This window comes from Pleurodeles waltl, chromosome 8 (genome assembly GCF_031143425.1).
Source record: "Pleurodeles waltl isolate 20211129_DDA chromosome 8, aPleWal1.hap1.20221129, whole genome shotgun sequence".
NCBI classification, from domain to species: domain Eukaryota; kingdom Metazoa; phylum Chordata; class Amphibia; order Caudata; family Salamandridae; genus Pleurodeles; species Pleurodeles waltl.
Genome location: NC_090447.1, coordinates 873849629 through 873873240, shown reverse-complemented (window position 1 = coordinate 873873240; position 23612 = coordinate 873849629). Strand labels below are relative to the sequence as shown.

At 43.1% G+C, this 23612-nt stretch overlaps 1 protein-coding gene across 4 annotated transcripts in view; it reads left to right on the top strand.

The window, feature by feature from the left end:
* MID1 (midline 1) overlaps positions 1-23612 on the top strand; it is a 513783-nt gene that overhangs the window by 449836 nt on the left and 40335 nt on the right. For all 4 annotated transcript variants that reach the window (XM_069205160.1, XM_069205158.1, XM_069205159.1 and 1 more), the window contains exons 6-7: positions 6240-6367; positions 11692-11835. In XM_069205160.1, the coding sequence (XP_069061261.1) occupies positions 6240-6367; positions 11692-11835 (272 nt within the window). The remainder of the gene's footprint in view (positions 1-6239; positions 6368-11691; positions 11836-23612) is intronic.

The window sequence follows — 23612 nt, the reverse complement described above, 5'->3', positions numbered from 1 at the left end:
TTCCTCCATCTGGATAGCTCGGACAGTGTGACTGGAGCCGGCTGTGTAGTGTCTGAAACTGTGGCGGTCAGAAGGCAGAGCAGTGGGTGGATGAGATCCAGGGCTGGGGCGGGCATGCAATCACGCCCCAGAGGCAGAGCAGGAGACCCAGAGGGCGACCTTTACTGAAAAGATTCCCTTTGACAAGAAGCCAGGAGTGGATGTTGAATAAACAGAGGCAAGGGCCGCGGCAGGTATGGTGCCATTTTGTATGGCACTGACCGAGCCCCGGTAATTTCAGCTCTTAGTTAAGGAATTGAGCTATAAATCCAGCCTAAAGTATAAAATGGAGTCGTGTGAAATGTCGCTTAACTTATAGATGGTATTTGGAGTGTGCAGACAGGTCAGGTGTCGCAGCATTGCACAAGATGTGCTTCTGATAATGTGGCAAATAAATGTACAGCGACAGTTGTACAGGTCGACAGTTACCGTGAGGGAACATGAAGTATGTCTTTATTTGTTTTGCAAATGATCTCCAAAATGTGTCAAGATCTAACATAGGACGGTATCGGAGTTTTCAGTTCTATACCATGTTGCAAACCCAGAACTATCTAATTTTTTAAATGTTAACGCACCTCTCAAGATAGATCTACATACAGGGGCACTGGAATTATGCGGCAGGGGAAAACCATATTATGTGGCTGGTTTACTAAATTATGTGGCAAGAAGTATTATTTATTTTACAATTTTTGCATGTAAACACTGCCTGGACAATTGTTTCACCTCATTAGTATCAGTTTAACATCCAAATACAGCAATAAGCTACTGAAAGTTGGTCAGTGGACCTTTGTGAATGACCTTCCTCTACGCAGTAGCAGGATATGCTGCATTTTTAGTAACCTTTCGTTCAAGCTAGAAACACTTTTTTGTTAAAATCTGAAGACGAATTATGTGGCAAATGTGGAAAACACCACGGCTGCAGAATCTCATTATTCCAGTGGCACCGGCTACAGTAAACCATGGTGTGGAAGAGGCAGACCAAGTGCATTGAATTGATCTAAAATTACATAATATAGTTGATGTATCTGTTGACAAAATGATCTAGTGTACAGTAGTGAAAATATGTTAAAGCAGATCAGTATTACTTCATGTGTGTATTACACAATTGTAATTTAATGTACTCCTAGGACTAGTTATTATTGAGAATAATATGCTATTGTGATGGAACTTTCACTTCATTGGTTACAAATAATTTCTGGTGGATCCATTTGCTTGTATATGGGTTTGAGATTTTCTGAACGGCCATTAAGGAAACTCCTTTTGCATCCTGGAACTTGTATTGATGTCTGATGGTGTCTGTTAGTTTAGTTTGGGATTTTCCCTCTTGCGTCTGTGCCTTGAGTGTTCTCGATAACATCTTCACCACCTGTGTCACAAGTGGAAGGACTAGAAGCTGCTTCTCATAGCTGGTTGCATAAGTGTTACATATCTGGTGCACGCACCCAGATGTTTTCCCTCCGAAGGCGTGCACCTTGGCTAGTTCCGAGCTGTGTAGGCTAGAACTTCTCTTACGTAAGTGATTCCTTTGTGGAAACCCTCTTCTTTGTCTTCAGATAGTTAGCTTTTTTTTCCAACCCTGTTCCTATTTTCTTTCATTTTGGCTAGCTTAGAATGCAAAGATATAGTTTTCTAGATTCCTTGCGTGTAGTGCCACCATTATTTTTCAGCACTTGATCTTACTAACCTCTGCGGCATCAGCTTGGGGAATAGCCTCCACCTAGTGCCTGTGTTCTATTATTGGCAAGTCCCTCCAGAACCTTTCGCCATGCATGCCTAACAAGGGCAAGCCTAAGATACTTCAGTGACATTTAACAGGGACCTCTGGGCAAAGCCTTGTTTACTTTTAGGTTGAGTCCTGAATGACCCTCTCTATGACCATGGCAATGGCGTTCTTCATATAAATAAATATCTAACATAGCACCTTTCATATTGCCTTTAGTTCTATTAAATGTAGATGTTAACATATATTTAAACATGGTTTGCAAGCAGAGTGGACAGTGATCCAACCCTGGTACCTTTTCGTCTGACCCAGTTTATCCAAGTATGTCAGATTTTTTATTTCTATCACGAAATGATCTATCCAAAACGCATTTTTATACTGGCACTAGTCATAGAAAAGGCAAAGGTGGAATAGAGATGTGGCAATTTTCCCAGGAAAGTTTGTGATTTGTGCAGATTGTATAAAATTGATAGCTACTATTGAATATTGTTGAATTAAGGGAAATTACTTGGAATTCATTCACAAGAGAGAAGCAAGTCGAGATGCACCTGCCCTGATTTGCCCTCCTTGTCACCAAAAGTTGGGCACAGAAAGCACCTCAGTGTAACTGCCGAGAGCACCTTGCCCGTCTCTGCTGGCAATTCTGTGCCTGTAAAAATGGGATTTGAGGGCTCGGTCTATGGAACATGCCATTTTTTAGCCAGACAATCATATTCCTTTGGATTCCATCAAGGACCATCTTTTACTCCAAAATCCTTGCAGGTACATGTTTTCAGATGCTAGATGCCTCCCTAATATTTTTTTTAAACCCTTTAATTCCTCTTCTGCTTATATCAGTTTAGATCTTTTATTATGTAGTATTTATAGATACTCTGTAGATGAGATTTAGTTGAACTGCACCGTCATGCATTCAAAGAGCTGGTTCTCCTTATGGGGTTTCGTGAATTTGGTAAATGCACTTCTGCTCGCCCACTTAAACATGTCTGCTGGAATCCTTTGTAGCAAGCTGCACTTATCCCGATGAATCAGAGTTTGACTCCAACAGAATTAGACCAGGCAGCTCGTGGGGTTTGTAAGGGATAGAGGGCCAAAGAAGACCTCTGTCAAACCACACTTTCCTGGCACTCTGAAAGTGCCTTGCCTCATATTTTCTCATGGGCTTATTCCATGAATGTTGAAAACCAAGGACATTCCTGCGTGCAAAGACTCAATTATTCTGGTAGACCAGGCTCATTCACCTCACGTCAACAACCAAGAGTAATGATACTGATCTCTCAAATTAGGACTGAAAGCCTTATTTAAAACCTTGTCCCTCCGTAAAGGGAAATAGTGTGTTGGAGGACTGGAGAAGAGCAGCTGACGTCCTTATCCAGGGCATTTTATTCAAATGCATTTTAAAAATAATATTTGTGAATCACCTCAGGATGTGGTGTGGATAATACAATACAGCATTGTTAGACATAAGTTTGATTTCATGCCACACAAATCTAGTTATTTTTGTTTGTGTGTAAAAGAGGTGTTGAGCAAGCAAAAACAATGGATGTAGTGTATTTGAATTCCAGCAAACACCTTTACCCTCTGCCTCACATAGAAATTTGCTAAATAAGTTAGGTGGGCTTTATGTTTGCTCTAAGTTGATAATCTAAGGGGCTGGCAAGAAAGAGCTCCAATTGCACGACCCTGTCTGTAGTAAGGGCTATCAGAAAGGTGCATTATTTCCCAGGCCTGTACTTTTTTAGGCCCAGCGACGCTTGCGTTGCATCACGTATTTATAGACTTTGAAGCAAGACTGGCCTATTTATTAATATTTGGGCAGCTAACACCTCCATACCACTAGATGGCACCAGGTACTACGGCTTCTGGTTTTCTTTCCCTAAAGGAAGTATTTTTCTAACGTGGAAACAGATGCTCTTGCAATGTGGGGCCCCACCTGATGTTTCTGAACTGAGATCAGTAAAAACATCTGACATTCCCCAGGTTGGGTAAGCAACAATGTACTTCTAGTGCCATTGTAATCTACACTAGGGAGTTCGGGAGATGAATACTGTGCACACGTGGGACTGCTGTGCAGCATTCCGTGTGTTTTTTTCCAACCCCAAAACACTTGAAATTTTATGACAGATTTGATCATATTCACTACTTGACTAATTGTGCATTTTAAAGTCATCCTCCACATTTGGACAGGGTTATACCTTAGGTTTTCGTCATCTCTGTGTATAAGTTAAACAAATACTCTGTTTGGGCAGACACCAAATCAAATCACTATTCAGGTGAAACGTGTGTAACATCCCATGCACGTCCGACGTACTACACAGATCTATTCCATATGTAATTTTTGACCATCAGTTTAAGCGTTAGTGACTTACTTCTCCTTGGGACTCCAGTGAACCATTCCTGTGATATACAACAGAGTCTTGTTTAGCATTTTTCAGATGAATCAATATCTTTCCTCTCTCTTTTTTAGCTGTTAGTAGAAAGCATCCTTTTCTCCTCCACCTCGCATCCTTTACTTCAGTCATTCTCTCTTTCAGTCCTACTGGTAAGTTCTCCAGTTACTACAGGAGACTGGGTTTCTGTGCCTTAGTCCGCAAAGTGTAGAATCCAAGGCTCGGGTACTGTTTACCACAAAGCCAACCCTCCGCCGGCAGCGCAGACACCGAGAAAGGGTGTTGACTCTAACACTTTTTCTATGACAAGAGCATGGGATCTGGGATCTCTCTCGGCATGGGTTTGAGAGGCCTTGAGTTGCGGTCTAATTTGAAGAACTACCCCAGAAAGACACCTGTGTGTAGGCTCCTTTCCCCAAGGATCTTGAAAAAGATGTAGCTGCTGGCCTACACCCCTTTGAGCTGCAGTCTCTGTTTAAACATATTGGCTTCTCTCTCCCAACTAGCATGCATTATCCTGCACCTCAACATCGGCCACAATATTCCAGTAATGACACAATTGTCTCAGCTCTACTCATGTCCTGAACATGTTACTGACTCTTGAAAGATCATCAAAATAAGTGTAGATTTAGTATTAGCTCCACCAAGACGATATCTCGGGCTATATTTTATGGTTACAATACATGTGTAGGGAGATTTTTTGTTTGCCATAATGAGGTACAACCCGTGGTTATCACCGAAGCATACTGCACTAGCGAAATCTGCACCGACAAAAGCATGGCATACAAATTAACCATTAAACCTTGATGAATGCCCTCTCAATGGATAAATGAAGCAAATGGTGCCTTGATCCCTACTCAAAGCAAAGTCAGAAACCGGCTATGGCCCCTGTTGAATAGTGATGCTGCTCAAATATTTGGACATCGTTACATATTATAAAAAGTTGCAGTCACAAAAAGTTCAAGACCACCAAAGACACGCGTGTGGCCTTTGCTTGTGGCTTATCTTCTGGGAAGCATTTTGAAAGGCAGATGTGTGGCAGGATTTTGAAGAAAATTAATCACTCGAGAGACCTGCCAGTCTTATTTCCTAATAACTACAGTTATTCCAAACAAAATAAAAGCTGTCTAGAGCACTACAGAACTATTGATTGGTCTGTTGAAAGGATCACACAGCAGTAACAAGTAGGGGCTGATTGAAGGTAAGCTCTTGCCAGTAGCTTTGTGTGCTATTCTAGAACAACAGTTCCAGAAAGATAAGGCGGCGGCGTTAGTGTGCAGGTGGGCTTTGAAATGTTGTAAGACCAGAAGCCGAGACTCTGACTTTATTATGAGTAGCCTGGACTAGAGGCAATGCTTAATTTGAGCCTGTAGTCACCGGTGGTGGAAAAACACAAAAGGCCCAGAAGAAGTAAATGAAAGACACAAGAGTTAGACAAAGGGACCAGGAGTGTCTGGCAGTGAATTAAAGAGGTCTGATGTGGATTGAGAACTACACATCCTTGGTATTCTGTGTGCTTGCATGTAGCGCTAGCCGTGGGTTTCTGAGCAGAGCTTCGGGTACCAGCACTCATTCTTTTACAGATTAAGCACTGAGGAGAGAGGGGAAATGCACAAAGGGCTCACGTGATAGGACAGGTCAATGGTTGAATGAAGTGGTACATCCAGCATGTATTCTAAATGGAAAAATTAGGTAACAATGGAATGTGTATTGCAGCATGAGTGGTTGGGCGCGATGAGTGCCACATGTCAGAAAGACACGGTGATGTTGGAGCTAGAGACTAAATAGAGTCTTAGGCTTTCAGACTACAAAACCAATGGCAGACCAGAGGGGCTAGTGCTTCATATCTGTAAATAATACAAATACTTCTATATGTAAAACAACATAAGCCCTATTTAGCATATACAATTTTTCGGAGCAAAATTGGTGCTGGAGAACAAAAACATCACACGGGGTAAGTTATTTTGGTAGGTTACAACGGCTCGCCTCCTATTTATGAAAAAGGTTATAAAACAACATGCCTAACAATCACACTGTGGCTTAACTACATTTTTGAAAAATGAGTTGTAATGAAATCTGTTTGTCTATTCTAGGGTCTCCATGGCAACGGCATCCTCTCAGGTTCTTATTCCAGAAATTAACCTCAACGACACGTTTGATACATTCGCTTTGGATTTCTCCAGAGAGCGGAAGCTACTGGAATGCCTTGACTATCTCACAGGTACTTATTTGTTAACTTTCTTTTGCATCATGGAGGCAGTAAGGGTCGTTCAGATCAGAGAACTGCGATCACCTCCTAGAAGAGACAGAATCTATGGTGTTTTATTGAGAACCAAACATCGCCTTGCGGCACCAGAGACTGCTAAGGTGAAAGATGCCATTGGCAGATCATCGCCCAGTGTGCGAGTTAAGGAGGGAATGTTGGCTGTCATAAATGCTTAAACCAACAAGGACAGTTTACGAAAACAATGATCTATACGAACAAACTACTATTAGGTAATCTAATTTTGTGAAATTGTGCTTTTTTTGAATGTTTATCTAATGTAGTGTGGTTTTAGATGAGGGGTGCACTCCTCATATTATGCTGCTGCAATATTGCATTAAAAAAACCACAAAGACATGATGGATGGAATAAATGAATTAATCTCATCTGCTAGTAATATCTCGGGCTGCATTCCAGTTAAAAATTTGTTTTTCCCAACACTAGGTGGAGACGAGCCATATGCAAATGAGCCTTGATCGTGCTTTAATAGAGAGCTAAAGCACGAACTGCTAATGTAGGTCTTGTCTTAACAGACTCACAAGCAACTCAAAATCAATGTCAGAATAGTTGAGCCTCATCAGTGATGTGCAACTTGAGTCCAGTGGCACAGTGATCAGGGGCCCCACAACTGTACATACCTGTTGCACTTAGGCCATCTCACGGATTACTAGGGGCCGCATTCCAGTCTGTCCCCTTTCTGTCCTCAAGTCACTATGCATCCAAACCAGGCTCAGGGGCTCTTAACTACTTTCCTCCTTACACTCGAACTTTGGAAAGCCCTCCCTGGTGACCTTGCCAGATGCTCTTCCATTCCTGTCACTCATCGGAGCCAACCACTCGACTCTCACCAAGATGCACACCTCACCCAAGCAGTGATTGATCACTCACCAGCACTTGGTCCTGGAACTCAGCTGGCCGCATGTTTTGATGTCTTTATTGAGCCCTATTCTTCACTAATCACCATCTGCACTGATTTTATTGCTGGTCTTCTGGATTTCAAGCCACACCTAATGCTGTTGCCAACCTCGCCTGCTGCTACCACCAGCCCTGCGCTCTTACAGTTATTCAGTCCCGGTTATTTTTCTGACAGTCTTCCACCTTTTCATTTTTTTTGGTGTAATTACATTCGTGTTCTTTCCTGTCGGAAAACTTGTATGTCCTGTTTTAGATATGGGTAAACATGAACAACTTATCTGGACACGACATTCCCAAAATATATGCCTCTAAATAATTTTCGAGGCACACGTATTAAAGCCAATGGATTAATTGAATCTGAAAACATGGATACCAGGGAGTCCTTCGTTTCTGCTGGCTGTAAGCATGTGATAATGATTCTTCCATAGATTCGCCCCTTGATAGTGTTTCTTTGCTCCTCTTCCAAGAGCCTACTTCCATCTAGCCAGACTTCTTTAGGTGACTTGTCTCCAGTGAATGCTGTTTTGTTTGATGTCCATTTGATACTGGGTAAGATTAAATCTGACTTTACAACTTTTGGGGATGAGAGGTAGCCTGCTTAAAACTCAGTCCAGAATGATGCTCATGATTTTTTTTTTAAAATGCGGGAGTAACGAATGGCTCCAGAGTCACTATTACTTTTTGTCGCAGTTATTCAAATAGTGACAATAGCTAGTTTGCAGTTGGATGTAGCCATTCGGGGATATGTTACCTAATGGAATTTCTACTTTTAAGTTTATTTTCATGTGTGGGTAATCTAAAAACTATAAAGAGAAAAAATCTCAACATAAAAGTGATGGTGTGTGCTTTGTACCTAGCAACCCACTTCATTCCTTACCTAGAAAAGGTGCGACTGCATGATTTTCTTGCCTTTTCCTTACTAAACACTGCAATCTTATGTCACTTTCTGATGTGGCATGATGACAATGGTCCAGGTTGGGTTTCCCTTTCTAAGGAGTCTGTGAACAGAAGAGTGATCAGCAAAGACTCTTCCGTACATCTTTTTACTTATGCATTAGGGACATGAATAAATAAATTATTTGTAGCATACACCATCTGTCACGCGTCTAATCCGAACAGTTCCCAATACCTCACTATTATGGAGTCATATAAACTCTCCCAACTCCATTTACTACTTGGAACCCGATCCTGGTCTCATGCCAACTCTGGTACAGACATTTACAGTGGCTTCAAACCCTGCACTGGGCCCTGCCTTCGTGATGCCAGTATCAATGCCACCAATGCCAGAAGAGGAAGTGGTGCGGATGTAGGTGTTTGAAATCGAACCAACTTCAACCTGGTCTTGACTTATGTGTGCTACAAGATTACAAAACCACAACTGGTTGCCGAATAGCCTAACACTGAACCAGTGCTTCTGTCGGGGTGTGCGTGCCAGCAGAGGCTATGAAACTGTGCAAGGTACACCCAAGAAGGAAATTATGGTGGCTGGGAAATGAGTTGTTTTCTCCCACTTAATTATGGACATTTTGCAGCCTGGATTAGACATGTCTGAGCTCTTGCTACCCTGTAATGAGACCCTCATTGATACCTTAATTGGCACTTGGTCAAAATCCTGTTCCTGCCCACTATTGAATAAGCAGGGTTGCCAGGCATCATAGACAGACTCCGAAGATACTGATTCTTACTATTCCTCCTACTCCAGAGAGCCTGCTGGTTTAGTCTTCATCCAGAAAGGTGAACCCCAATTCATTCCCCACGATTCATCTGGATAAGGAGTCAACAGGATGGAGATGTTTTTAACTAAACTTGCTTTGAGATGGATCAATGCTTCTTGTTTATTGCGCTGACCCATGTATACCTTCTAAGACAAGGCCAGCGATTACCTTAGAGCCTCTTTGACATTAACAGTTCATGGTGGAGAAGATGTGACTAGATACGTGGTTCGTGCCGACCTACATGATAGTGATTGCCTGGTAAGGGTAATTGGCACCAGTGTTTTGCTCCACTGACACACATGGATGCTTTCCACAGGTTTTTCAGGATATGTAAAAGCTTCTCTCATGGATATGCCCTTTGATGGCTTTTCAGTGAAAATGTTGATTCTGCCTTGGAGTGTTTTAAAGAAAGTAGAGCCACGGTGCACTCCTTGGGTCTGTTGACCACTGCCAAGCACCTCCCACATCAATTTAAAAAATCATGTTACTGCAGAGGGCTGACATATGCAACAGCATTGTCTTGCACCACCACAGCAGTCACTCCAGTCCTTTTGAGTCCAGGGACATGGTCTGGCAGGCACTCAGTAGGTCAGTAGGGGCACCAGCCCTACCGGCCCCTTGCTCCCGCAGCAACACCCAGCAAGCCACTTTAGTTTCCCTTAGTGACACACACCCATTCTGTGATGCACAGAATTCAGCACTTATTCCCAGGGTGCCAATCCATCACATCCAACAGATGGGTACTACAAATCACCCAGCATGGCTATGCACTACCCTTTCTCTTTGCCCCACTGAACCTTCTCCCACATCTTAGTCACTTTCTGAGGAGCACTAGTTCATTCTGTTACAAGAGATGCAAGCGTTCATCTCTAAAGGAGCTATCAGGAGGCTTCCAAACTCAGAAAGAGGAGAGGGTTGTTACTCTTACTAGTTCATTGTGCCGAAAGAGGATTGGGGTCTCTGGCCTATTTGAAGTTTTGATCTCTGGATACCTGCCTGCTGAAGGCCAAATTCAGAATGTTCACTTTGGATCAAATCCTGTCTGGTCATGACTTGAGAATGGATGGTGTCCTTGGACCTGCAGGGTGCGTATTTTCTTATATCCATCTTGTAGTCCCACAGACAGTGCATGCAGTTGAAGATGGACCAAGAGCCCTTTTTTAGTTCTCATTTTTGGCCTCACCAGCTCTCCTTGGGTGTTTACGAAAGTGATGGTGTTAGTCTCACCCCACGTTCAGAGGTCAAAGTTACCAGTTTTCTCATAACTTGATGACTGGCTGTTGAAGGCGTACTGGCCACAGTCAATCATAGACCACCTACAGATGGCAGTGAAACTCCTGACTGTGTTGGTGTTAATGATTAATGAGCCAGAATTGCAACTGACACCTCACAGAGGTTTCCATTCATTAATGTTATTCTGCATAGAGTGCAGTTCAAGGCCTACCTTCTGCTGTAACCATCCAGGACATTCGAGCTATGATCCCAAAGTTTGTCTCTGTCCTGGATCTTTGTAAGAGCAGCTTTCAGGCTTCTTATCCCTTTAGCATTCTGAATCCTCCATGTTAGAACACAAGCAGGCTGCACAGTGACATTTCAAGTTCCACTGGGACCTGCATAGAGGAAATGTATCCAGTGCCATCCAGATTCTGGTGGAGATGGCTCATGATCTGCAGTAATACCTGCTCGAATACAGTTGGTTGAGCAAAGTGGCGACGAACGGGTCACTGCTGAGTTGTAGGTTCATTGGAGGAATTGGAGAGGAATCCGAGGACTCTGGCCTCCAACGGAAACCACGCTCCATAGCAGTGTTAGAATTGCAGGCAATTAGTCAGACTGGTACCAACAATTGTTCATGGTCCATGTCCGAGGGTGCTGAAAGAGAAAAATATGAAACTGACGTCAGCACATGGAGGTGGAACTTATATGTGACTCCCCTCTGTCACTTCCACCACAGTGAAGTGAATTATTTGGCTTTGACAGTGATTGTTCATGCCTATTTTCTCCTAAAGTGGATACATTTGAACGTTTCCCATTTTATTCTAGTCAATATTTTCTTGATTTCACAACATAAGTTGGGTCAACATTTCCATCATCTTTGATGTTACCTATAATCTTACTGAATAATTCTTTACTCACAATATCTGAAGAGAGAGGATCACAACAGTGTTGTGAGATTAAAATTGAGCTTAACGGGGTTTTTGTTTGCACGTGTAAGCATTGTCCCTCCTTTGTTTCACACTTTATGGCCCGGTGTCACAGTGTTGTTACATTACTTTTCCTCGTCTTCATTTTATCTGTAACATTTTCTTATATAATTGAGGTACCCTGGGTTCAGTGCAAAGAATTGTAATGGCATGCCACGTCATACAAGACTATTTCACTTATACGCCATCACCATTCCGTCAGCTAGCATTTACTTTTAATTCACAATGAATACTGAGCAGGCAAGCCATTTTCACTCCAGCTGACATTTGGCGAATTTGCTTATTAATTAATGGTGTTGCATGTGTTTTCTTTTGCTCAACCACTCTCGCATCTTTAAGAGTGTCACAGGCATATCATGTGCACAGAAATAGTGAATGTGCGTTATGTTGCTAAGAAACTGTTTTTTTTTTTTAATTTTTTTTTTTAAAGTTTTCCTTTTGTTTACAGCTCCTAACCCTCCAGTAATTCGAGAAGAGCTGTGTACGGCTTCGTATGACACAATCACCGTCCATTGGACGTCCGATGACGAGTTCAGTGTTGTCTCCTACGAGCTTCAGTACACCATCTACACTGGACAAGCCAATGTAGTTAGTAAGTACAGTTCATGCTTTATTCTTACTATTTTACTCCGCTTACTTGGGTGGTTTACATTTCAGATGCCCTCTTTTCCCACCACTGTCTCATTCTCTTCTGCGTTTCGCTGCCCTTATTCCTCCTTTCCACTGCCGTCTATACTGCCTCGACATTGCACTTATTAGATACTTTATATACATTATTCTCTGTCCCTTTTAATCTGGCTGCCCTCCCCACTGTGCCCTCCCATCCTTTCAGTTACCCAGTTACAATATGGTTTCTATTGGTATTTTTCGGACATTTACCAAACTCTGAAAATTCCAGTTGATTCCAATTGCATCTTGGAACAGTTTACTGCTCCTTGGTTCCAGTTGATATCTTTATTTAAACAAAATAATTTCCCATGTTTTTCCTTCTGGAAATATACGTTAAAATGCTCAAAGTTTTAACTGTACCAAGTAAAACTAATTGTAAGTAGAATGAGCATTTTCAATGCAACGGGTCTATCATTTGATTGAGTTAGCGCTATTAGCGAAGTAAAGCAAAAAAAAAAATCGCAGCGCGCCCATGCTATTTAAAATGCAGCGCGATCGCGCTGCGAGGAAAATAAACAGATAAAGTAGTCCAGACTCCAGGCTGAAAACATCGAGCTTCGTATGTTTTTGGTACTTTACCAGTGCTGTGTAGGTGGGCTAAACACCGGAAAAGATATAACGTATGCATGCCTTTCACAAATGAAAGCAAGCAGATTTTAAAAGGCAAGCCCACAAACCAATGTAAGTGACTGACGTGGCATGGGCGTGGTTTCAAGCCCAAAGAGAGATTACAGAATGGACGGAGCACTTTGTGCTCCGTCCATAAAAATCTGCACCATGGCCTGATTTACTTTCTCCCCTCCCTTGTGACCCCCTCTCAGCCTGCCTTCCTGTTCCGTGGGTGTAGGTGCACTGCTCAGTGGGTCAAACAAACGCCTGCTCAAGATGGTTTATAAGCGCGTTCCAAATCGGAAAGCATTTACACTAAAAAAAAAAAATTCAGTTGGCCGTATATGTCTCATGTTTCTGTTAAAGCAAGATAATTGTGTTATATATCATTTGTGCATGTAGGTTCTTATAAAATAAGATCTCATTACACAAGCAATAAAACATACTGTCAAAAGAGGTTGCCAGAAAGAAAACATTTCATGGTAGTTTTCTGTTCGCTTTGAGCTGTCAGGTTGACATTTTCAGAGCTACCGTTCATAAGATGGAAGAACCCAAAAAGCTTTGCATGAGCTGGGGCTGCTGAATTGATTGACTCTGCTGAAACTTTGGAGCAGGTCTGCATAGAGAGAACTTCATGCACAGGGAGGAATGGCATCAAAGTAGAAAATACCAGCTTCTAGTGTCCTCAAGGGAAGCCTGGAATGGCAGCACATTCCAGTGGCTTCAGGTTATTTGGGCATCAAAAGGGGAATAACTGAGGAACTGTTCTCTCCAGTATGCAATGCTCGCAACTAGCCTGAAATTGATTCTCTTAAAAGAAGGCAGTTCCTTAAAAGTGATCCACCTATCTAATCAAGTGTCTAGCTCTGCCAGAACTCTAACTTTCTTTTTTAGCTTAAGGTGGCCTGCAGTGTCTTTTTAAAAAAAAAAATGTATATTGGTTGTATCTCCACATTGGAAGGTCCCCTTTTCAGTCCCACATGGTTGCCTTTTTTGTTGTATCGGTGGAGGCTTAAGCCATCTTCTTTAATCTTTAGTACCATCAAGTGTGCGATACTGACTTCCCCGGAGCAGTGCTTTAGGGTATGTTTTGTATGTACTACGTAGTATATGTAAATGCAAATTAATTCATGCTAGGGGAGGCCAGTGTTACCTTGCTGTTTGCTTTATTTGCTTATTTATAAATAAAACAGGACATTGCAAATCAGCACCTAAAGTCCTTTCCAATATTTGACACCTGTAGCATACATTTTCTCACCAGCCAATAAAAGTATCCTTTACTGCATACTGAATCGCACACTTGACATTTTAAAGGGCAGCAGCAAAGAACACCTGATTTCCCACTCGCCACTCCCTCCACTACTTTCTTTGTATGTACATATTCATGTATGTATCTGATCATTATCAGATTCTTTCTCATGAAAAATTCATTTTTTGCCATCCCCAGCCTAGCTCTTGTCATAACCCTTTGCATCTTTTCAAATTCTTCTGTATCAAGTGTACCTGAGACTAAAGACTCTTGCAGGAGAATAATGCATCAGTTTTCTTTTGTGAATGTGCAGTTTTTACATGTCATCCTACAGGAATCAGAATAGTGTCAAAATGTGTTGGTTAATGTGTGTGACCTCTGGCATTATCTATGGGTTTCTAGTTTAACCTGTCCGCAGATGTTAGCACTCCAAGCTCTTGATTTAGAGGTCTGTCTTCAGTGCAGAGATGCAATTGAAAGACTGCTGTCTTTGGGCTGCTCTTAAACGACTTTTGGAGTAGAGAGCACTTGACTGCCTAAAGTTTGCCACTGTCATCTTGTAGATAGCTCCCTCCAGAATGAATCCTATGTATTTTTTGCTGTTGTATGTATGTGGTATTTGTGCAGCGTAAACTAGCTAAAAAGGCTGTGCAGGGGCAAAGGCAGGTATTCTGTTAATGAGCCATTAGAGAGAGCTGGTATTGGATTGTTATTCCATTGTGAAGAGTTGCTTTTAAAAAGGTGTGTTTTCAACCTTTCTAAATTGGAGCAGCATTGGGGTGATAGTCCTTAAAGATACAGGGATGTGTTCCAGCTCCTGGATGCATAGGTGGAAAACACCTGGTGCCTTGTTTATCCTTGTGTCCACTTGTTAGTCCCCAGTTTGATGGTGGCTTGGGTGTAGGTGCAGAAGTCCTGAGAGGTGCCATAGATGGGCAGGTTGTCTGCAAGTTAAGAAGGGGTGCTGGTCATGATAGCTTAGTAAATGATACAGCTGGTTTTGAAGATGGTGCAGCCGGTAAGCTGAGACAATGTGGTGCAGCCAGCAAGTTGAGACAATGGAGTTCCACCATGATGGGTGTGATGCCATCATATTTGTTATGGCCTCGATAAGATATGTTGCAACTGATAGGATGCTCTTGTAAGGCCCACTTTGGAATTTGGGAGGCCATGGAGCAGGGTGTTGGCACCATCCATATGCAAGAAAACAAGGGCTTCAAAAGCAATTATGTTTTTGTCTTCTGGAAGAAAGGGTTTCACTTTTTTTTAAAGAAATGAGACCTGGTAACATGTTGTCTTTTTTGGAAATATATTAATTGCAGGTGAAGTCGATGTCAAAAGTGAATCCATAAATCCAAGTGACTTGCCATTCAGTGAAAGGTGGGGTTTGAAACTGTCAAGGTTCATGTCAATGAGCAAGGTTTGTACTGTTTCCTGCTTGTTGTTCTTGGCAAATACCAGGAACTCTGTCTTGGTTTGGTTGAGCATCAGGTAGGTGCTAGACATCCATGTGTGGATGATATGTAAGCAGTGTTTGAGACATCAGGTGGCCTGAGCAGAGGAGACTTTCATGTAGAGTTGTGTATCATTGGAATATTGGTGAATCTTAATGCTATTATCTGCAAATTAAGCTGCAAAGAGCTCAGTGTAGAGGATGAAAATGGAAGGAAACAGAATGGGACCCTGGGGACTCTGCAAGTGATTGGGTTCTTTAGGGACCTAGAGATGCCCTTGTGAACAAACTAGTGTGGATTGGAAAGTCAGAGGAGAACTATTGAAGGACATTTGCCAGTGAAGCCTCTTCAAGGCTCCAGGGTGTGGATGGGAGTTAAATGGTTGACTGTGTTGAAGGCAGCTGCTCGAGGCCTTGTGATATCAGCAGGCAGCAGTTATCTTTAGCTGTGGTCAAGATGGCATTGTTTACGATATATATGCATTGTCGACACACATCTCATGTGCTGCCAATTTAACAGTACATACACTGATAAACAAAACACAAAATAAATTTACTGGAAAAATCTAAATGACAATTACTTTCTGGTGGTGGTTGGTCTGAGAAAAGGGCTCTTTTTTTTTTTTTTTTTTTTTTTTTTTAACATGGTTAGCCCCCACTTTTTGCCTGATGCATGATGTTGCCTAAAAGTTGAAGTTCAAAGGGCCCCTGCTAACCAGGTTCCCTGGGCCAGAGGTCTTTTCCTAAAACTGTTGTGATTCATTGGCACAATTGGATACACCTTTAGCTACCAATATAAATCCCTAATAAAAGGTACATGGGTACCCAGGGCATGGGCTACAAATGGTAGACCCATGAGGGCAGCATCACTGGTTGAGCTACCCTCTGGGACCATGCTTCTAGATGTCCCAGCACTGCCATTGCAGGCTGGGTGTCCTGGTGCAACCCTAAAACAAAAACTCAACATGGCACACTGCCTGTGTGCCCTGTCTGCCAAACTGGAATGGCATGGCAAGCAAAAAACAACTGATGGATTAAACCCAGATCTTTGACTGGGGGTGAATGTTTGATTTGCCCTGCATTCCGTCCATCATCTGTTTTTGCATCTGTCTGCCATACACGGCATACACTATGGATAAGACACCCCTTTGGCAGGCCTTCCAGCCCAAAGGCACCATATCATGTGTGAGGGCATAGCCGCATGAGCAATATGCCCCCACTATGTCCTTGCCAAACCTGGGACATAGTGAGTGAATAGAGAAGCCATTTTTATTCATGTGCTGGATGCTGGTAAATACGATTTCCCAAGCTACATAATGGACAGTCTGAACCCTGGGTTGTTTGGTATCAAACAGCTCAGAATGCTAAATACATACTGGTACCAGTATTGGAATTATCCCTAAATGTACCCAGGGGTCACCTTAGAGGTGCCCCCTGCAAAAGCTAACTACCCGGACATCGTTTCTGACTGGTTCTGTCTAGCCTGCCACCTCCAGACACCCAAACTACAAACCTTGGGGAATAGATGAGTCTCAGGTTTGTGGAACAAAGCCCTTCCTGTGTGGAGGTGCAACACCCTCTCCATCAGAAATGTGCACTACCCTGGTGGCGAGCTTCAAAGGGCTAACTGCCTTTGAAACTCGACCCCCCCCCACCCCACCCAATCTGCTGCTAGCAGCAGATGGAAACCCCCATGTAAACCCCTCCTTTTGTTTGGAGCAGCGGTGGGAAACTCAAACCCTAAAGTGTTGCCTGTGAGGTGGGCACTCCATTTCATTTTCCTCCATCTTGGATGGAAGGAAAATGGGCAATCAGGGATAGGGAAGTGACCCTTCCCACAGGAAGTGGTCACTTTAGTGGGTGTAGCTGCCCAAAGGTAGGTCACTACCTGGTTCCCCCCGAAAACACCCACTAAGTACAGTATTCAATGGGCATCCCTAGACTGAGAAATCAGATTCAACAGATGAAAGAAGACCAACACCAAGAAGATCCAAGGCACGAGAACTGTGGGCCTGCTGCAACAAAGAAAAGGCACCAAACTCTTCCTACTGCACCCAGGACCCGACAATCGCCTCTGAGGAGCTGCTGGACAACTGGAAAAACTTTAAGGAACCCCAGAGCACCTCCAGTCTTAGCAAATGAACCATAGAACTCCCTCCAGAGTGGAGGTACAACTCTACAATAGAAAGAAACCAGCAAACCAGTGAGGGTCACTTCACTGACCAGCCGCTACCTCCCGATCCAGATGTCGCAGGTGGAGCAAACTACACACCAACGACCACAAGGACAAACCTTGCAAGTGTGCCAAGTTTGGTGACACTGCGCCCTCCAGTGGTCAAACAGTACCAATACCCTGGGTATTGGTCATTTAACTTAGGGCACCGAGAAAACCAGCTGGCGTTGGGCTAAAAAAAAAAAACACAGGAAGAAGCCCCAGTCTGGGAGCTTCAGGAACACCTCAGACCGCCTTCCAGAGTGCCCTCGTTGGCCTGCAAACGGCCCTTGAACCAACTTACCTCCTGCTCTAGCAGGCATCCTTGGGCACAGCTCCTGGCTCACCGATTCACTCTGCACCTGGCCGCTCTGTGCCCTGCAACGAAGAACCTACTGTGCCCTAAGGGTCTCCCGCCCCTTGTGACCTCGACACTCCAAGAAGACACCGAGAAACCATCTTTAAACGTGCCTGTGCAGTACTTTTCCAAGTGTTCTCCCGCAGTGGCCCTGCACCAGCTCCAGAAACCTTTATAAATTTCTCTCTAGTTATTCCTTTGAGTGTGTGAGTTGCAAGATTGATACTGTGAGTACAACAAATGCTTTGTTCTTCTCCAAGATTGGCCTAACTGCTCAGCCAAGCTACCTTAAAAATTAGAGCATTAGGTGATCTAGTTTGTACCCCTGCAAAGCAACGTGTGTTTGCCTGGACCCCCTTGCACAGTGTGCCTAGCTTTGCACACTACCTAGAGGGCCAGCCTCATACAGTAGGGGAGCAGGATTCAGGTTGCAGGCATTGAAAAATATGGGGCTTTTGTACCCCATGATAGTTGTTGGTTATGTAGTTACTGTGGTGACCGTATTTAACAAAAAAAGTTCAATAAATTTTTTTTGGTGTTGAAGGAAAGAGTAAGAGTGCAAATATAGGAACTAACTAATTATATTTAGATGTATTGTGGGTTTTTGGATGGTACATATGTTATGTTATAGCTCATTGAAGGAACCGACAGTCTTGTGTAGTGTTTTATAAATCTAATAAACAATTAAAAAATATTGTGTCTGCTTTTATAGTACTAAATGCATCTCTGAAACTTCCTCAGAGCACTAGATGGGAGCAGGAAAGGAGGGATTGGGGGAGAGGACATGATAGTGGAGGCTTTTAATGGGAAATAGCTGCCGAAAAACACTTCTATCACTAACCTAGTGAAGCAGTAGTGCATCATGGATAGCTAACCCTATGCACCTGGCTGTGCAGGATGGGCTTGTGAGGAGGGCTGCGCAGAGAAGCTGTTTAGCAACGGCGGCGGGAAGGCTAAGTGGAATAAGAGGGGTGGAGTCTCTTAGAACGCTTAGAGGTGACTCCATGGCAAGACGAGAGCTTGAAAAATCTGTACCATCCACACTTTCTCATCCAATTATGTTTAAACTGTTTTTTTTCTTTTTGTAATACAGTTTGAGTACTTTCAAATGGGAAAACACCATTCAACACCACTATGCTTCAATAGATAAAAAGATAACACTGCCCCCACTCCTGTCCTACTACCGACTAACCTTAAATATTGAGAACCCGCTGATAACCAAACATCGGTTTCATCAATTTACGGATTGAAACCCTGTTACTTGTATATAAAAGCATGCCGTAGGATGTTGGTTGGCATGAGAACTGCAGTGTGTTTGTCACCAGAGGACGCATCTTCTAATATTGCCAGCCATTATGCAATGTATTTTTAGAGGGAACGACTTCCGTAGGCCAGGGGCATCTTCGGTAGTGGCAGGCCTCCAGCACCCTTGTTGATGTAGGTTTCAATGGTTTATTCATGCTCCAGTTGTATGTGGGCGGGTGGGGAACGTGTGGGTGAGAATCCTGATCATTTTCTTCCCATTAGAGGTTATTTCACCTAACAAGAATTTGAAAAGTGAATACAAATATTTTTTCCAGAATGTGATGTTTATCGCTTAGATCTGATGAAATTTCATTTTGACAGTTTTCAAATGTATTTGCAGTCGTGAGGCACCTCGTGAGGCAAATCTTGCGTGCTTTAAAATATATCGCAGTCTGTGTCCATTTCATTGTGCCATGAAGGCGATGCGTGCTGTGAGGCAGCTGTATAATGGACGAACAAGAAGCTATCTCAAAGTGATCCCTGCTTACCCAGTGACTGGAACAAGCGACCGCACCTACTGGTGCAGTATTTACATGCTTTTTTGTGATAGATTTTAGTTGGGCATGTGCTCTTATAGTGCTGACAGAAGGCATACAATGGGCCAGAGGCAGATGTCAGCTGGAAGGCTCCGAGGCAGCAGATTCCATGACATATGCTGGGGAAGGAGCAATATGTCCATGTGCAACAGGGAGCTCAAGCAATATGTAGGCCCCATACATAAGAAATACTTTCTGAAACAAACCAGAGGCTTTTAAGCAAAGGATGCTAAACCAAGTGGTAATTGATAGGGATAGAAATAGAGGAAAGCGTGTGGTCCACTGTTTCTAAACAGTTTGCAGTAATGTAGGGCTTCACTGTTTGGGATACTCGAATTACAGAAGCTGATACTGTTTAACCCCTTCGCTGCCAGGCCTTTTCCCCCCTCCTGTGCTGAGCCTTTTTTTGGCTATTTGGGGCAGTTCGCGCTTAGGCCCTCATAATTTTTTGTTCACATAAGCTACCCACGCCAAATTTGCGTCCTTTTTTTCCAACATCCTAGGGATTCTAGAGGTACCCAGATTTTGTGGGTTCCCCAGAAGGAGGCCAAGAAATTAGCCAAAATACAGTGAAAATTTCGTTTTTTTCAAAAAAATGGGAAAAAGGGGCTGCAGACGAAGGCTTGTGGTTTTTTCCCTGAAAAGGGCATCAACAAAGGGTTTGCGGTGCTAAAATAACCAGCTTCCCCGCTTTCAGGAACAGGCAGACTTGAATCAGAAAACCCAATTTTTCAACACAATTTTGGCATTTTACTGGGACATACCCCATTTTTACGATTGTTTGTGCTTTCAGCCTCCTTCCAGTCAGTGACAGAAATGGGCATGAAACCAACGCTGGATCCCAGAAACCGCAACATTTCTGAAAAGTAGACAAAATTGTGAATTCAGCAAGGGGTAATTTGTGTAGATCCTACAAGGGTTTCCTACAGAAAATAACAACTGAAAAAGAAAAATATTGAAATTGAGGTGAAAAAAAATATAAATTTTTCTCTACGTTTTACTCTGTAACTTTTTCCTGCAATGTCAGATTTTCGAAAGCAATATACAGTTACGTCTGCTGGACTCCTCTGGTTGCGGGGATAAATAGGGCTTGTAGGTTCATCAAGAACCCTAGGTACCCAGAGCCAATAAATGAGCTGCACCCTGCAGTGCGTTTTCATTCTATACCGGGTATACAGCAATTCATTTGCTGAAATATAAAGAGTGAAAAATAGCTATCAAGAAAACCTTTGTATTTCCAAAAAGGGCACAAGATAAGGTGTTGAGGAGCAGTGGTTATTTGCACATCTCTGAATTCCGGGGTGACCATACTAGCATGTGAATTACAGGGCATTTCTCAAATAGATGTCTTTTTTACACACTCTCTTATATTTGGAAGGAAAAAATGTAGAGAAAGACAAGGGGCAATAACACTTGTTTTGCTAATCTATGTTCCCCCCCAGTCTCCCGATAAAAATGATACCTCACTTGTGTGGGTAGGCCTAGCGCCCGCGACAGGAAACGCCCCAAAACACAACGTGGACACATCACATTTTTTTAAAGAAAACAGAGGTGTTTTTTGCAAAGTGCCTACCTGTAGATTTTGGCCTATAACTCAGCCGGCACCTAGGGAAACTTACCAAACCTGTGCATTTTTGAAAACTAGAGACCTAGGGGAATCCAAGATGGGGTGACTTGTGGGACTCTGACCAGGTTCTGTTACCCAGAATCCTTTGCAAACCTCAAACTTTGGCTAAAAAAACAAATTGTCCTCAAATTTTGGTGACAGAAAGTTCTGGAATCTGAGAGGAGCCACAAAGTTCCTTCCACCAAGCGTTCCCCCAAGTCTCCCGGTAAAGATGATACCTCACTTGTGTGGGTGGGCCAGGTGCCTGCAACAGAATAAGGCCCAAAACTTGTAGAGATAGAGGGGATAGCACAGCGAGTTTATAAGGACATATTCTTCTTTTATACATCTTTAGACTGACTCTCCTTTGGGGACCCACATAAGTGAGGTGTCATTTTACTTGGGAGACTGAGGGGAACACTGGGGAGTAGGAATTTTGTGCTGGAGCGGTGATCCTACTAAGAAAAGTCAGGAAAATATGCTTTTTTAAGCAAATTTTGAGGTTTACAGAGGAGTCTGGGTAAGAAAATGTTGGGGGATCCACACAAGCCACACCTCCCTGGACTCCTTGGGGTGTCTAGTTTTAAAAAATGTCTGGGTTTGGTAGGTTTCCCTAGATGAAGGCCGCACCCAGGACCAAAAACATAGGTGCCCCCTCCCCCCCAACACAGGTAGTTTTGTAATATATCATTTTGATGTGTCCACTTACGTCCGTGATGTGCCAAACACTAAAATTGTGAAAAGAAACGCACTTAGGTTATGTGAAAAAGACCCCTCACCCACCAACTAAGTTGGTGGCATGCTTCATCATCGGGGTCCCACCCGAGGCACCTAGCGTGTCACAGGTGTGCTGTGACGCCTGATTACAGCGGAGCAGGTTTTGTCATTTTTACCACACATACTGGTTGGATTCGGCACAAGGGTGAGTGATGGTTCAGTGGATCAAATTTTATTAACAAGAGATTTCACAAAAATGAAATGCACTGTTAATAACTGAAAGGCAAAAAACTGAACCAATGACTCACAGCTCGTGAGCTGTAAAGCCGCGACAAGGCACCAACCGCTTTACAGTCCATTCACACACCTTTCATACATGACACGCACAAGACCATTCACACCGCCAGCCACGGGCCCAGCACATTACAACACTCACATCGACAGACAGCGCCACTCAAGAGCCCAACTCTTACATACGCCCATATGCCTGATATAACAATCACACCAGCTGATGGGAGTGTGTGGACTGGTGTTTGGCTGGCAGTGTGTTGCAGTAGCCAACAGCAAGTCAATATGTACACTCTCAGCCAAGCCCCACTCCACACACAATGGCATCATTTTTTTATTTTATTTTTAAACAGAGGAACCCCTAACTAAGTAGAAAGAATTACAAAACTACAAACACAAAAGCTCTAACTAAGTACATGACAGAAATGCTAACCATGAAACTGAACACATGAAAATACAAAACAGACATGAGTTTACACTCATGGTTGTTCCCAGAAATTCTTCTGGGTGTGGTAATTCTTAAAACAACCACCCACACACAGCCCAGGCTTTGAAGGACAATCTGGGCAGTACATTCGAGTCTCCCTCCGGATACCTCTTCGAAAACACACTCTACATTTCTTAGCTGGAAAGTCTTTTTTGGGTGTGGGAGGAATGTGCTCAGCAAAGTGGCGATCTTTCAATCTATCCACATCCTCCACCACTGCTTCTCTAGGAACTCTGGCCTGTTCCACCACAATAAGGCTCCCTATCACTGACTCCTGAAATTTCACAAATGTCATCTTTGACTCTGGAGACCTATCCCTAAACACAATAAAAGCATTAAAGGTTGCTAAGTGGAAGAGGTGAATTGCTAACTTCTTATACCAAACGTAAGACTTACGAATAGCAGTATAAGGATCCAACCTCTGATCAACTCTATCTACACCTCCCATGTGCTTATTATAATCTAAAATGCACACAGGTTTGCGCACTTCAGCAACCTGGCCCCAAACAGTCACGGGGGAAGTACTCTCCTCATGGATGGTACTTAGCATGTAGACATCCCTCTTGTCTGAAAATTTCAAAGCTAGCAGCTCATCATTCCGTAAGGCACAGCACTGTCCCCTCTCAAGTTTTTTACAAACAAGCTCCCTTGGATAGCCTTTCCGGTTACAACGAATTGTGCCACAAGCAACAGTGTCCACTTTAAACAATTCCTTGAACAACTGCACTCCAGTGTAGAAGTTATCTACATACAAATGGTGACCTTTATTGAACAGTCGTCTACCAAGATCCCACACAATTTTCTCAGTAACTCCAAAAGTGGGAGGACAACCAGGGGGGTCAATATTGGAATCCCTACCAGTGTAGACACGGAAACTATA